Source organism: Trachymyrmex septentrionalis, unplaced genomic scaffold, assembly GCF_001594115.1.
Source record: "Trachymyrmex septentrionalis isolate Tsep2-gDNA-1 unplaced genomic scaffold, Tsep1.0 scaffold119, whole genome shotgun sequence".
Classification (NCBI taxonomy): Eukaryota; Metazoa; Arthropoda; class Insecta; order Hymenoptera; family Formicidae; genus Trachymyrmex; species Trachymyrmex septentrionalis.
Window position 1 is genome coordinate 932,718 of NW_017304320.1, and position 15,934 is coordinate 948,651.

The 15,934-nt window shown below is 41.8% G+C and overlaps 1 protein-coding gene across 2 annotated transcripts in view; it reads left to right on the forward strand.

Annotated features, from left to right (window-relative positions):
- The window catches only part of LOC108754734 (RNA polymerase II degradation factor 1-like), a 26,444-nt gene extending 10,892 nt beyond the window's left edge, over positions 1 to 15,552 (forward strand). The window contains exons 1-2 of one of the 2 annotated variants that reach the window (XM_018497273.1): positions 1,722 to 1,998; positions 13,323 to 15,552. In XM_018497273.1, the coding sequence (XP_018352775.1) occupies positions 13,343 to 14,770 (1,428 nt within the window). In that variant the 5' untranslated portion in view covers positions 1,722 to 1,998; positions 13,323 to 13,342 and the 3' untranslated portion in view covers positions 14,771 to 15,552. Of the gene's footprint in view, positions 1 to 1,721; positions 1,999 to 13,322 lie in introns of those variants that run through there. The other variant, XM_018497281.1, reaches the window with a different exon arrangement.
- The last annotated feature ends 382 nt before the right edge of the window (positions 15,553 to 15,934 follow it).

The window sequence follows — 15,934 nt, forward strand, 5'->3', positions numbered from 1 at the left end:
CCCCCCTCTCCCCTCCCCTCCCCGCGAATCGTCACGCACGGACGCAAGTGTGCGCGCGTATCTGATTTATTTGGGATATATTTGACGTATCCGCTTCTTTCCTGTCGATTCCGTCGAATTTTCTTACGTAAATAAGCGGAGAAGGCCGTAAATCGGTGACAACAGATCTCCGAGGGATATCCTAAAAGATATCTGAGAATACATCCAGGACATCCATAGAACGAAATCCTCGTACGAAGTACTGGAAACCATAATGTCAATTTTTTTTGCGTGAATTTCACAAATTTCTCAGTTGAAAATTTTTTGCCTTCACGATTCTCGTTTCTCATATAATCCCGTAGAAGCTTTGTGATTCCGTAGAATTGTTTGTGATTGTTGCGCGCGCGGAGTGTTATTTTCTTGTAGATATAACGATTTTAGACTTCCGCCCCGAGATTTTCCGGCGATGGCCGACGTGACGACGGTCGGGAAATAATGTAAATAAATTTCCGGGAAGATATATACACGGGTGAGAGTGTGCATATTGTAAGCGGCTTCCTCGAATGAGCGCGTCAGGAGGAAAAAAATAAGCGCTGGCACCGGGTCAACGGATGACTTAATCGAGATACGGCGTGATATCACGCTAATTATTACTCATCGGGCAACATATAGTACGTCGTTAATTATTTCGTATTCTAAACTGCGATACCGATTTCATAAGCGTTCCTCACAAAATTGCAACAAGTCGTTACCATCCCGCGGATGTCACAACCCCCCCTCCCCCCCCCGTTGAAGAATAATTTCCCATTTTTACGAATTGTATATATACAGCCTTGAAAAAATATTGAGCACGTTATTTAAAGTTTTAGATTTCAGCTCAAAAATTGATTTATACACCGAGAAAAAATTGCCTAAATCTAAACAAATATTTATTTGAATACTGCCAACTAAATATTTACTTAATAAAAAGAAGGGATTGTTAAATCAAATTAATGTTTTTCGTCACCAAATAAATATATGATTTGACATTTAATAAATATTTATTGAAATTTAAGATAATTTTGTCTCGGTGTGGCGTCTTTCGCTGTGCCGAAATTATCCTTCGTTTCAAGAATTCTTTAATTCTTTGTGCATAATTTTAGAGAAGGCCGCATAAATTTCTCTATACATAATCTAAAAGACACGCAAAAATATTAATCCCCACGAGCTCGACCAAACACGGCCTCATCTTGGCCATATTTGTGTTTACAGCTGTTACATAACTCGTTGTACAGACAGATATCGCAGTAGGCATAATATAATTACAGCGCCGGGAGTATTTTTTCGAGCGATCGCTGCCGCAATGCGGGAAGTCCCGCCGCATTCCCGGAGACGGGCGTCGAGGCGCCAAACGGCACCGCGGAACGGAACGGCGCGCGGTTTCGCGCCACGCATTAATCTCCCCCGGGAGCCGAGCCGAGCCGACGTGTTCCCGGAAGGAACGTAAGAGTCGCACAAACGCATCGGCGGCGGGCCACGTGCAGCCCCGCCGCGTCGCATTGCGCAACGCGCGGGCGGAACACGTGCCCGCGTGTTACGCGAACAACGCACACGCTTCTATCTACACGTCCACTGTCTTCTCTCTCTCTCTCTCTCTCTCTCTCTCTCTCTCTCTCTCCTCTCTCGTCGTTCCCGGAAAATTAGATGATACCGGCCGGGCGGAAAGGGGGAGAGGAGAGAGATAAAATAAGATTTCTTCGGAAATGCCGATTGATAACGGGCGGGGAGAGATACTGCAGGGGAGCAGACGCATGCTCGGAGGAATTAACAGAGGAATTACCACGCAGTTGGCCACGACGTTTCCTCCGGAGCGAACAACAACGACGACGACGACGACAACAACGGACGAATATTAATAGCGCGCGTGATTCCGAGTGGAACCGAGTGACTGATCTGATTTGATTTTTCCCGGGCCTTTCGATCTTGCCTTTCGATCCGGAGGAGCCTCCTGGGTTTTCAAAAACTGCAGCAGAGATTAAGGTAGAGCGAGAAAAATATGTAGATAATGTATCGATTGTTAAATCTACGGAAGTGCTCCGTGAGGGAAGAATGTTTTGACATTTGTGACACTATAATTGCAACGAAGTGCTCAATTACGATTGAGACCTTTGTTTTTATAGTTATCACTGCAGCATGTGTTGTCATAGTATAATGACGCCTTTACACATTTTATCAAGTATGAAAAAATTCTACTATATAAACTATGATACTCTTTTTAATATTAATATCAAGATTTGAATGTGTTAAAATTTGGAGAAAATCCTCCTAAAGTGAATTGCAATTACATGATGAATATAATTATCTTCTTAATTACGCAAATCATAATTCTTTGCGAATTTGCTTTTCACAATTTCCATCCGTGCATTCTCTTAGCATTTGCTTACTATTTACTTATTTGATTGTAGTGAGAAAAAAAAATTCATTATAGGTTTTAAATCCATCTTGATATAAATAGAGGTTTGTTTTAATTTTCAATCCATACCATATTGTTATCAACAACGGTAAGAATTGTACAGACACCGACGACGATGTTAAATCGTAAATTTCGAATTCTAGGTGAGATAATCGGAATTCCGTTTGACACAATATTTCTGGTAGAATCTACTAGAATTCTTATTTGTTACCGGAATAATTACATCAATCAGAATTCCAGTCTCAACTAGAATTCGAAGTGGATTTAACCAGAAAATTCTGACTCGTTCCCATTCGCCACCGGAATACCCATTTAATCCAAACCGGACTATTTTTCTCGGTTGCACTCGTACTTTTTTTTTTTTTTTTAAGTGCGGGTAACGTCAACGGTGATTTTTCGGAACGGAGATTACGGCAGCGGAGATCTGCGGCGAACGGCACGCGACGTGCCGCGTCGCAAAACTGACAGCCGCGGCGACTTCTGCAAATCTGAGTGCTCTTCTTCTACAGTGCACGTGACATACGCTATATAACGTAAGAGCGCTCCGACGCCACAGATTTGCGTTACCGAACGCAGCTTGAGCTGCGGCGGGATTGCGCAACGTACGTGGCGATGATTCGGCGAGAAATACGAGATCGTTTGGTTGATTCAACCTCATTCGTCGTCATTCCTCGATGACGCTTTCCGTCCTCGTCGGAACGGCGTTCGCGGAAAAAACGCAATGGAATCGTCGCGCATCTCCTCTCGCATTTGCACGCGAATGAAAACTAGGAGAATGCGAAGGAAAAGAGGGGTAGTCTATAATACGCGAACGACGCACGCGAAGCTTATTATACGGAATCTAGAATTGGTCGATTAATTGAGCGGCGATGCGCCAGCCGGAATAATAATATACGAAAGTGGCAGCGGATCGATGCTGATTGCGTAACGGCTTCCATTTAGTTCCACTCGTTAGAATCTTATAAGCATTTATTTCCGCGGAAGGCATCCGCATTAGTCGATAAAAATAACAGAATAACGCTCGTGCACGTTGACGTCACGTCAATCTGTGTCTAAAGGCGGTACCTCGATATGAATATCAGAATGCGTCTTTACGTCTGTCTTCGTTGATCTATGCGTGACGCAATTCTTTCGTAATCGTAGAATCATGGATGATGGATAAGAAAAAAAAAGGAGAGGGAGAGAGAGAGAGAGAGAGAGAGAGAGAGAGAGAGAGAGAGACGGGAAGAGTGGGAGGAATGACGTTGGAAGCATTTAATAACGTTCGTTCTTTATTGTCGTTTTAATTTCGATAAGTGATGTCAAAGTGCTTCTTCTCGGGAATTATTTCGTTTGCAGATAAGATAAACATCGTATCTTATACGAACCTGCAGTCTGTCTCGAGATTCCTTAAAAGTCTGGCTTTCTTTAAAAGCAACTTCCTTAAAATCCTTCGAGAGAAAAAGGCATATATACTGTTTCCTAGCTTATATGTATCTGTATTATCTACGTGCACCTTTAACTTAGACTCTCACCGTGTAACCTTAATTAAGATTAAAGTGAGACGGTAAATAATAAATTAGCGAGATGGTATATAAATAGGGTAGAGTAAGTGTATATATCGCTTATTCACTATAAAACGATACGATTCAAAAATTGTTGACTCGCAATTTTTCAGTTGCCAAAAAATAACAGAAACATAAGAGGAAACGAGAAAAGGGAACATATATTTTAAAAGAACACACTTTTACTCCTCTATAATCAGTTATTGCGCCAAACTTGCACTGAAAAATTATTATATAAAATATCAGAAAATTTTTACGATTCGGAACCATTTCAAAACTTTACATTCAAACTTATTTTTCTGAAAAACTTTGATTTTTAAATAAGCTTCCTCTCTCGTAGGATTTTAACCGAATCGTTTCGGAAAGGGCAGAACAGGGACATCTAAAAAACCATAGATACAGAACTACTGAAAAGAATTTCGCTGGACTATCAAAATAACGATGTCGGACTCAAACTGTGAGATTCTAAAAAAAAAAAGAGGAATGCGATTTCATCTCTTTCGCGCGAATCTCGTTTCCGAAAAGAGTACAAATTTCCAAGATAAAAATATCTTCGCTCTTCTTCGAAGGCCCAATTTTCAGTCCATTTTTTGAAGCGGGATTTCACTCCGAGAGATTCAGAGAGCAGGTATATGGCAAAAATACTAACGACAACGGAACTTCCATTGAGTTACAGAATAATAATGATAATAACAACTTTATTGGTGCAACTGTTTCCCAAGTAGTAGACAAATAGGATACGTAGAAAATAAGAACGACAGCAGCTAGAAGGCTGAACGCACGAGCGTTCGAGAATGAGTGCCTTGGGGGAAACGCGATCCGTCCCTCGATCGAATTCGCCGATTGATCCCACCTCTGTCTGTAAGAACGGAAGAACGGAACGTGATTCCCCGGCCGTAACACGTGGCGTACGTTGCGCGGTGCTGTTTCCGCGTGCGTCACGACGCGCGTCGCGAAACTGCGATCTATCGCGGTCACGGTATGTTTGCGCGATTTACGTCGGGATTACATTATATTAGCCAACGCGCGCCGCCGATCAACAATGTTGTTTACGCGTTTTGATCGGAGAAACGTCGATGCAAATAAGTCCCCCGGCTTCCCCCCCCCCCCGCTTCCTCCGTGGAATTCGCGAAATCCACCGGTCGAAATCCACTTCGCGGATAAACGCGACGACCGCCGCGCGTACGACGTTACAGTCTGAAATTACTCGCGTGAATCGCAAGACTTCGGAAATAGACTCGCGAGATCGTAGAGCAATTTACGAGTCACCGAAATAATTCCGAGCTAATTTGAATGGCGCAGAAGGAGAGCGCCGTGTCGCGGGAGGTCGTCCGCCGCCGTGGGCGGAAATCCGCGCGAGCTTTTTGGAGCACGTCCATCGGGATTTCACAAAGTTGCGATAGTCAGCGAGCGGAGTCTGCTCCCGAGTCCTCTCGATCCCTTTGTAATGAGTACGTAAGGTGGAAGTGTTCTTTCCTCGGGGACTCGACATTATTTCTCTATCACGTTGCCGCTCGATTTCCTTTTAAACGACGCGCGCTCGACGTCGCCGGAATTGCATTCCACGAAGGAGAGAACGATTTTGCTAAAAGTTCAAATTTTATACACAAACATTGAGAGAGTAGATAGGTCGAAAAACGAGCAAATAAAAGGTCTTGATTCAAACTAGTGTATTATTTCATACTTGTTCATAATTAACTAGTATTCGCTGTTGTAATAAAACCATGGAACGTCTCGACTATGTCAAGTCTTAAATTTTATGTTATTTTCAATTGGCTGACTTAATATAATGAAGACTTAATATAATTGAAACGTGGTTTTTTTTTTTACAACAACTATAGTTAATTGTGAATTAATATGAAATAATAAACTATTTTAAATTAAGACCTTTTATTTGCTCGTTTTTCGACCTACTCTTTTAATTTTTGTGTTTACGATATTATTGAGCGGATTACATCTTTTATTATTTTATATACTTAAATTTTATGTTTTATATTTTGCTAAAACATAAAAGTTTAGATAGATATAGTAGATCGGAAAATAATTTTGGAGCATCAAAATAATTATGCAGGAAGCTCAAGTATGATGAGCGATGTCGTAAAAAATTTTCACGTTTTAGTAACCAATTTGAATGTCTTATTGACATTATTTCGATAAGAAAACTATCGAGTTTTGTAACAACGTATTGATAAGAGTTTTGTAAAAATATTTATAACAGTTCAATAGAATGACTTTTAGATAACTTTAGCAAAATTGCTCTGTCCGTATAAATGTGTTCTTCGTGGTTGAATTAATTAGTGTATATTCGTTATATTTTAAATAAAATAGATACACGTAAATAATGGTTTTGCTGAAGTGTTTAAAAATTTAACTAGATATTAGCTGAAAATAATTTTGTTCGACCAAAACAATTTTAGATTATACTTTTAGACTATATTGACGTATGATAAGTAATATTGCAAAAAGTTTCAACATTCTAATAAACAACTAGAGTGACCTAAATAATTATTTTAATAGTTCAACAAAATTATTTTTATGTCTGTATCTAGTTGAATTTTCCTTTAGTGAAACCGTTTTTTGTAGACTTTATTCGATGAAATACAGGCAAGTTGACAAAAGTGGGTTGGCTATAAGTAGTTGTTTTAATTGCTCCAAATTGTGAGAGCGGGAGCTTTTGAACAAATAAAAAAAAAGACGCACGGAGAGAACTATTTTCCTAAAGTATCTAAAAATTTAGGTGAAAATACAGATTTAAAAGTAATTTAAAAATAATTTTGTTGAGCCAATAGAATAATTACGTAGGAAACTCAAGCGTGATGAGAAAATGTTTTGACATTCTAGCAGCCAACTGGAGTGACCTATATAAATATTTTGACACAGTCCAACAAAATGATTTTCAGACTTTTATCTGTACAGAATTCTGGATCGTTCATTTTTCATCGGGATTCCAATTCGATCAAATATATCTCTCTCTCTCGTTCTCCATATAGTTAAATTCTTAAATACTTCAACGGAACCTTCTTTTTTCCGTATTTGAAATTCGGCGAAAGCGAGGAGAAATAGGCCTACTGTTTCTCGATGCCGAATAATGTGGTGCCATTTCGAGCCTCGTGATTTGCGTGGGCGGCTTCTGGACGCGGAAAAATCGGCAGGTCGGACTGGACGAAGGATAACATGAGTCACGCGAAACTCGTCGTAATTGGGCGGCTGGAATTCCAAGGGATTGCTCAATTTTCGACGGGTATTTCGTGTTCCGATAATTCATTGCCCGTGTCGCGCGCTCTGATATATCGAGGAAACCGACCGACCGACCACCTCTCGGCTTTCAAAGCCGGTCGCGAATCGTGTGTCGTAATGCACCGGCAATGCGGCTCGCCAGGAGAACGTTCGATAGACTTCCACATCCTTCAACAGCGAGATTCCACGAGCGCGAATCAGGGTGGCCGCAATATAAACTCCGCCGAAAATGATACGAAAATTCTACGCGTTTATCTACGTGTTAAATTGATCTTATAGAGCATCTTTTACAGTGTTCTTTTGTGTACTTTTCATTATTCTGTTTGCCAAAATGAGGAGAATAGGCCTTTGAATATGCATTAAAGAAAATTCCTCTATTTATCTTTTCTCTGCTTATCGTCAGATATAAATGCGAGATAATAGCTACTGAATTTAACACACGATCTTCTATTTATTATATAGTATAGCAAAGAAGGCTTCGGAAATCAATCTTTTTAATTAAAAAAAAAAAACCCCCCGTACAAGCCGTCGTTAGCAAAATGATTGAAATTTATTATTATTTAAAAAAAAAAAGAGAATTAATTTATTGTACAATAATTTTTAAAACGAACTTTGTCGATTACAGAAACTTGGAGTCTCAGGATAAATTCTATTCTCAGTTTGAGTCAGCGTGAAAAATAAACTTACATAAGAACCGACTAAAAACTTCCCCATTTAACGAAATCATCTTTGTCGACCGGCGTAATCGAAGCGACTTGCGGAAAACGCGGAATACAAAAATGATACATCATTACCTCGAAGAAGGAATTACGTCCTCGACTGTTCTATTTCCCCGCGACGTGACGCATAGCGCGGTGACTCTGCCAAAAATGATACGATAATCGTAACTTCTTGTTTCGCTCGGTAAACGCGAATTATATGCATAATGCACCGTCATCTCGAAGAGATTCCGAATTATGTCCTTAACTGTTCTATTTCCCGGTGACGTGGCGCATAACACGCGGTGTTTACCGCTGCTCCTCCTCGCGTTTCGCGAGCACGAATTATTCGACGTGAAGTCGAGCGATAGAGTCGCAGAATTAATGAGTCACTCCCGAACTCCTGAACAAAAAAAAAAGAAAAAAAAACAGCCGAGTTGCGTAACGCCGTATTAAATAACGAACGCGCGTCACGCCGGTGCGAGTTGTCCGATTTCCATATTAGAATTCTAGAAATCTTTATCATCTCGAGCGATCTTCGCTTTGGCGCATATTTCGCTCCGTCGATCGGTAAATTCATCGGAGTCGTCGGATTGTTCGCTCGCGATTGTTAAATGAACGTAAACGAGCGCAATAAGCGCTTTCTTTTTCACATATCTCACATTTCATCCGAGAGACGTTCTGGAAACGTCTTCTGGGTGAGTCCCTAAGATGCCTTTCGAAGGTAGAAATATCCTCGGACGTCTTTAGGATAATCTTTAACAAATTTTAGTACTCTAGGAATCAATTTCAATGACGTAAGTTTACAGGGTATATTAAAGAGCCAACCGTAGAACTTGTTGCGTAAAATTATTTTATACGTACTATTTTATACTTAATATAAATTTGATATGCGAACCTATTCTCTTAAATTCTCGACAATTTCCGCTGTATTCGAGCCCTCTTCAGAAATTCAATAAATTTAATTGTAGATATGAAGATGAAGTCACACAAGTTGAATATCAAACTCATGTAATTATCGTTGAGATATATAAAATAATTGTACGTAACAAGTTGGCTCTTGAATACCCTGTTAAACTTATATCAATGTAATTGTTATTATTTAGCGCCTTTTATTTAATTGTATCAAATACTCTAGGAAATTCGAGAGCGTCCCTATACAATTATTTCAATAATCCAACCAAATTTATTTCTAGACGCATCTATTTCAACTCTTAGACACTCAGCAAAAAGTATAGCAATTAATTATTTATTTGGACTACTAAAAGCAACACACCGAACGTCCATGCGTTTCATATAATTAAAATTTTATCTACGATTACAAGCAACTGGGGGTCATTTGGGCTCGAAGCGAAAATTTTCGGACGATTGTGCAATTTGTACGATTAGGTTCTGAATTGTAGATGAAAAAAAAAAAAGAAACCTTGATCTTTATCTCTCTATCGGTCGCCGTAAGGCGGAAGCTCATTTGCATCCTGTAACTTCAAACAGAACAAGGTTTAGAACTTGTACGAGATGTAGTTCTCGTAGCTGAGGGTTAAAACAAGTAATCAATTACTGTCTTTCGTATTGGCCGGTATTAGATTTCCGTAAGGCGAGTGCTGGCGAGATCTTCCGCGGAGAGTAAACTTCCTCTCTCTCTCTCTCTCTCTCTCTCTCTCTCTCTCTCTCTCTCTATCTCTCTATCGCTCTACGGCAACCGGAGGAGGCTCGACTTTAACGCGCCGCGCGCTCGCGTCTTACGACGAGCGGAGAAGCGTAGCGCACGCTTCCGCGGAAATGAGCTTACATAACGCGCGTCATTAATACATCCGTCACGCGAAGTGCTTTATCATTTGCATTGCTGCGGGAGCTAAAGTTCATCAATAGTTGCGCAACGACGTGCGCGCGAACGCCGTTTTACTGCCAAGATCTTATTTCCCGCGTCGACTATGATTTGATAGCGTGACGCGCATGTACGCGGCCGATTGTTGGTAGAAATCCGGTACGGAGAGAATTATGAGGCGGATAGAAAAACTGTCCGGCTGATGGCGAGATATCTGCTTAAAATACTCTGTGTAAAATATGTTGTAATGTAAAATATAATAAATTTCTTACTGAAATCCGATACTGGCCAATTTAATGCTGAAGGACAGTGATTAATTACGTATTTTTTAACTTTCTTAAATGCTGATATTTTTTTTCTATAAAGCCTCGAACGTTAGAGAATTAAGAAAAAGTTCCACGATTTTATGATGAGATACTCTATAATAAGAGTCACACTATACGGTAGCCAGTTTTTATTGACTCGCTAGATTTTGTCAATTTCCACTTATATTTGAATCACACTAATTTTAAGTATCACAAACGTTATATTTCAGCAATCTGAAGAATTGTAGAACAGAGTTCTACACATTCACCCATTTTCTAAATTTTTACGTATATTTTTTGTAACAAATATCTAGTCGATGTAGACGTAAACATGCATGAACAGTCGTTTGAGAAGTTAAAGAAAGTTAGATAAAGGTTAAAGAAAGAGAAATAATGCAAACATATACCCTTCTCTCTCGCAAGATTTTGACAAAAACATCTTATGATGTTGACACTTATTATATATAAATAACTTACATGTGGATATAGAATTAAATTTGCCTAATAATCTATATTTATAAGGATTATTTAAAGTAATCCCATTTTAAGAAAAATTAGAACATTCTGATCTCAAAAATAATTTTTTTTTAAATTAACTTTTTTTTTTAAACTTAATTTAATTTAATTTCAACTTAACTCTTATTAAGTTAATTCTTTATTCCTTCAACTTTTAACTTAATTTTATTAATTCTATAAGCCATTAACTGTAACTTAATTTAGTTAAAAAAAAATTAACATTAACTTACCCAACCCTAGATTTTTGAGAGGCAAGAAAACAAGTAGATTTTTTATGACCCCACATAAGATTCTTTCCTAAAGATAATGAAATAAAATTCTTACTTGCTTTATTCTCCATTGATGAACCTTTGTGACATCACTGTACGAATTTTCGGACAATTCGGTGTTTCGAATTGTTTAGTGTTTTTACGAGGTCGAGCTCGTGCGATTAATTATCGGTAGTTGACATTCAATGTAGATATCTATTGAGACGACTAAAATATTTCCGCATGTGGAACAATTTACATAACAACACTTATCTCGTCTAAAAGGGGATTTTTTTATCCACCACATGGAAGAAACCGTGTTTACTGAAGTATCTAAAAATTTTACAAGATACGGATCTGGAAATAATTATGTAGGGCGCTAAATTGATAATTAAAATGTTAAAACTTTGACAATATTATCAAGCTGCAAAAAAAAAACACAAGAGTTCAAGCGGTTCTACATAATTATTTTGATGGACTTCAACGAAATTATTTTAGCTAGAAAAATTTAGCTAGATCTTAAAATAATGTTTTGGAATTATTTGAATGGTCCAATAGAATTATTTTCAAATTTGTATTTCTAGCTAAAATTTTAGATATTTAACGGAATCGTTTCTTTCCGTGCAGATACGGATCTGAAAATAATTTTGTTAGATCATAAAATAATTATGTAGACCTTAAACACTTATACTGCTTTTTGGTAACTTAATGATAATGCCGTCGAAAGTTTTAACATTCTACAAGCAACCAATTTAAGCGTCCTATTTCAGATTTGTATTTTGCTACATTTTTAGACGCTCCGGCAAAACCGTTTCTTAAATCGTACAATCGGCTTATCGCTCCATGATTTTTTCCGATCGACGACAATTCTGCAATCTGAGAGGGAGAGAGGAAGGACGCGCGCAGGAAGAAAAAAAAAGACATCTTTCCCGTGCATCCTTCGCAATAGCAATTAATACGTTAACGCTAATGGCTTCGAGCCCCGCACCGGGACTTGTGCAATAAATATCGAAGGTCAGGCAAACGTACGTGTTTCCCGTCGTTGCGACGACGCGACATCCCGAACACGTGCACCGCGGTTCGCGGGTAAACGCACGTGCGCGATTGCGTAATCCATTTCCGCGCATCCGCCGGCCGTTCGGATTAAGACTTACGTTGCGTGCGATACGCGAAGGCGATGCGCCGCGCCGCGCCGCGCCGCGCCTGAGTATTTTCATCCACGATCGCGAGTTAATAATAAACGCGCGATCGCGCGAGCCGACGCGCTCGTCCCCACCTCGTGACTTCACTTCATCGCGAACCGATAATCATCGACGATGTGGACAACCTAATTATACGAGCTGACGTCACGGTTAGGCCAAATTGTCGCCGAAATTTCAAGAAGATGTTATCTCGAAGAAGCAGCCATTAATTGGCTGGTTGACCGACAGACAGCTTTATCGACTTCTTCGAGTAAAATCGTCGCCGATCATCGAAATCGAGGAAGTCCAGTTTGATATCGATCGTTGTGTAAGGATTGACGTAGGTATTTGTTTCTTTCATTAAAAGACATTTTGTGTGGAGGTGAAGCAAATGACTCGGGTTCACTGGCACCTTCGACCTTAACGAACGTGACCTTACTCAAGGCTGTTTTGCAGCTTTGGACGAGAGAAGTGTGTCCGTTGGCAGTGCGAGTGTCTCTCGATTTCTCGGAATTCTTTATCTTTGGCTGTTCTCTCTCTCTCTCTCTCTCTCTCTCTCTCTCGAGCTTCGACGTCAAAAGTAGCTGCATAAATCAATCTTCGTCTTATTAAGACTGAGAAGAAATAGAAGAGACTCGATGAATAGCAATTTTCCTTCTGATTTACTCGAAGAGAATTTATTTCCGAAGTAATTTGAAAATAATGGAAATTACACGCTTCCTAGAATCGCGTAAAATCCAGTCGACATTAAGATAATCATCAAAATGTATGTCGGTCGATAGTAGTGTAAAATGTAAGTCTTTACAGAAATACCGAAAAAGAAAGTCATTAATTACTTATTTTAAGTATATTAAAAGCACTGTTGTTCGATACTTTTAGTGCTTCAATAAATAAAAAATTTTATACATAAAAAATTACTGTTTAAATAATAAATTGGCATTTGGATTTCTGGAAGAGAAGAAAGTGGAGCAGAATTAGGGTGGAATTTTACATTTTTTCTTAGAGAAAAATTGTTTTCTATAGATAATTTTCAAGTTTCTTTCTCTAGTCCCTTTTCAAACCTGAATCCAAGACAGTTTGGTAACAAGCCTTTCAATCAACAACGACAGCCCTCCCTTCTAATTGACATGCATAACGATACGTAACCAATCTCTCTTTCTCTCTCTTTCTCTCTGACATATGTATTATCATTGTCGTTTGGCACGCCATACAAGTTTCGTCATTGCCACTAATAAACGCGTCGCGCACGCGAGTTGACCTACGAATTAAAAAATCCCACGCGCAGCGATATCTTCGTCTCGCTCGATTAACTGATCAACCGACCCTTTTCGTTGCAGATGTACTAAGAAGACAAATTATGGTGGCAGAGTTTGTCTCCCGCCAGAGTGGATCGCCCATCAATGGTGAGACCGCGTGTCTGAACAGCAACATGCCGGCCACGCACACAATGGCCCACAGTGGCGGTCACGGTGCGCCCCACGGCGGGCCCCACGACGCCCACGGACCCCTCACGGTGCCCCTCACGCATCCCGGCCACCACGGCGGACCCCCGTCTGCGATTCAGCAGCAACATCAGCACCAACCGCAACAGCAAGGACCACCGCAGCAGCAGCAGCAGCAGCAGCCGCAGCCGCATCATCACCATCACCACCAAGCCCAGCAGGCGCAACCACAGCAGCAGCAGCAACAGCAGCAGCAGCAGCAGCAGCAGCAGCAGCAACAGCATCTTCATCATGATGCGGCGCAGGTAACGACGCATCCCGAAAACTTCCCGTCCAATTTCGACCTACGAAAGGAGCTATTCTCACAGCGTAAGCAGCGCGAGTTCATCCCCGACAACAAGAAGGACGACAGCTACTGGGACCGTCGCAGACGCAACAACGAAGCAGCCAAGCGGTCACGCGAGAAGCGCCGTTTCAACGACATGGTCCTGGAGCAGCGGGTGATGGAGCTCAGCAAGGAGAACCACATCCTCAAGGCGCAGCTGGACGCGATACGCGACAAGTTCGGCATCTGCGGTGAGTCCGTCATCAGCACCGAGCACGTGCTGGCCGCGCTGCCCGCGGAGCCGACGATCAGCGTGAAGCGCGCGAAGATACCTCCGTCGGCGGCGCTACTTTACGCGCGCACACCCAGCCCGGTGCACACGTCGGTGATCCATCAGCCGGTGAGCGGCGCCCGCTCGCCCAGATCGCCGGCCCAGCTCTACGTGCCCGAGACGACCGCCTACCCGGAGACCGAGAGCTTCCAGTACCCGTACTCGCACCCGGCGATGCACCACCTCGACACCACGAGCGCGCTGAACCTGTCGTCGCGCGGCCGCCGGGCGCAGTCACCGTTCGAGCTGTCGTCCGGCAGCGGCGACGAGGCCGGTGGTCCCCAGCTGGTTGTGGGCTCCCAGAACAACCCGGCCGCCAACAACAGTCTGCCCCACAAACTCAGGCACAAGTCGCGCATCGGCGACAAAGACGCCGCGAGCGCCCTGCTCGCGCTTCAGGGCATCAAGCAGGAACCCGGACCGCGAGCGTCGCCACCCTGGGACGAGGGCTCCAGCGACGAGCGCGACTCCGGCATCTCGTTGGGCGCCGAGTGGACCGGCCCGACCGTCACCACGGTCTCGGAGAGCGATCGGGAGGTGAAGATGAAGCTGGACCGCCTCGCGTCCGAGGTCGCCTCTCTGCAATCGATATTCCGCCTTGGTAAGCCCGTCGCAGCAGCGGCAGCGGCCGCGGCAGCGGACGGCCTGGTGACGGGTCACTCCGCCGCCACGGTCAGCGGACCGTGAAGGTCGCACGATTCCCCTCCTTCCGCGGGTCACCGCGAGTGGTCCTCCTCCCCTGTGGCCGGATGCCGGGGTTCCTGGGAATTGGACGCGGAGCCGTCGTCTGGAGGACGTGTGGGAAGGACAATGGAGCCTTGAATCGTCGAGCCTTTCATCGCACCATGCTGGACATCGTGATCGCGGTCGAGTGTAAAGGATTCTATAATTCTTAAGATTCGAGCGCGCGATTGTTTAAAGGATGAAGGGCGTGCGAAGCTAGCTTTCATGGTGCCGGCGAGCAACGGGAGCAGATCCGTAGCGGTCGCTTTGAAATAAGATGGAATAATCGCGAGTCTCTCGTGAATGATTTGCGATCGCTATCTGATCTGCTCGTTGCACGAGGGTTATCGATTAATTGGAAGACGTAACAAGACGCTCCCGTCACGCTGCGTCCACGCAAAAACTTTAATCCTTCAACCCGTCGATTATACCTCTGAGGGTTCCTCTTCGATGAAACTTATAACTTATTGTGATACGCGAGAGACCGTTCAAATGCCGTTTTGAAAACGAGTCTTACTCTCTTTGGGTAGACTCGACGGCTACCGGTCGAAGGGTTAAAGGCGTTCTCCACGCGGAAAGAACGGTTTTGTTGGAGCGAATTTTTATTAACAAATTTAGCGGTCTATAGTAATCATTTTGATCGTCCTAGACAGAAAAAAATATTCCAAATTTTCACAAATCATTTCTTTGAATAGCACTAAAATATTTATATCAAATATAAAGATACGTTTATTTATGAGAGACACAAGAACCATTTTGATTGAATCCTTTTTTATCGATTAAATGTTTATTTTTTTGTAAATAAATGTTCAGCTAGCACTATCTAAATAAATATATATTAAATATTTAGTACATTTTTTTCTCAGTGTACACGATTAATTTAATAGTAATCGAACAAAATGATTTTCACATCTATATTTAGCTAAACTTTTAGATCCTTCATTGGAAACTGTTCTTTCTGTGCACTCTTGGGTTCCGAAGCAAAGCGGAGTTAGGAGTTAAGAGCCGATGCGATACCTTGTAGCGCTATAAGTTACGTTATAAGACTCCCGTAGGTTAATCGTTCTTCTATTATTACCATTATCGTTAACTAGAGAGCTTTGTCGATTCGGGCAGACGTATCGCGAC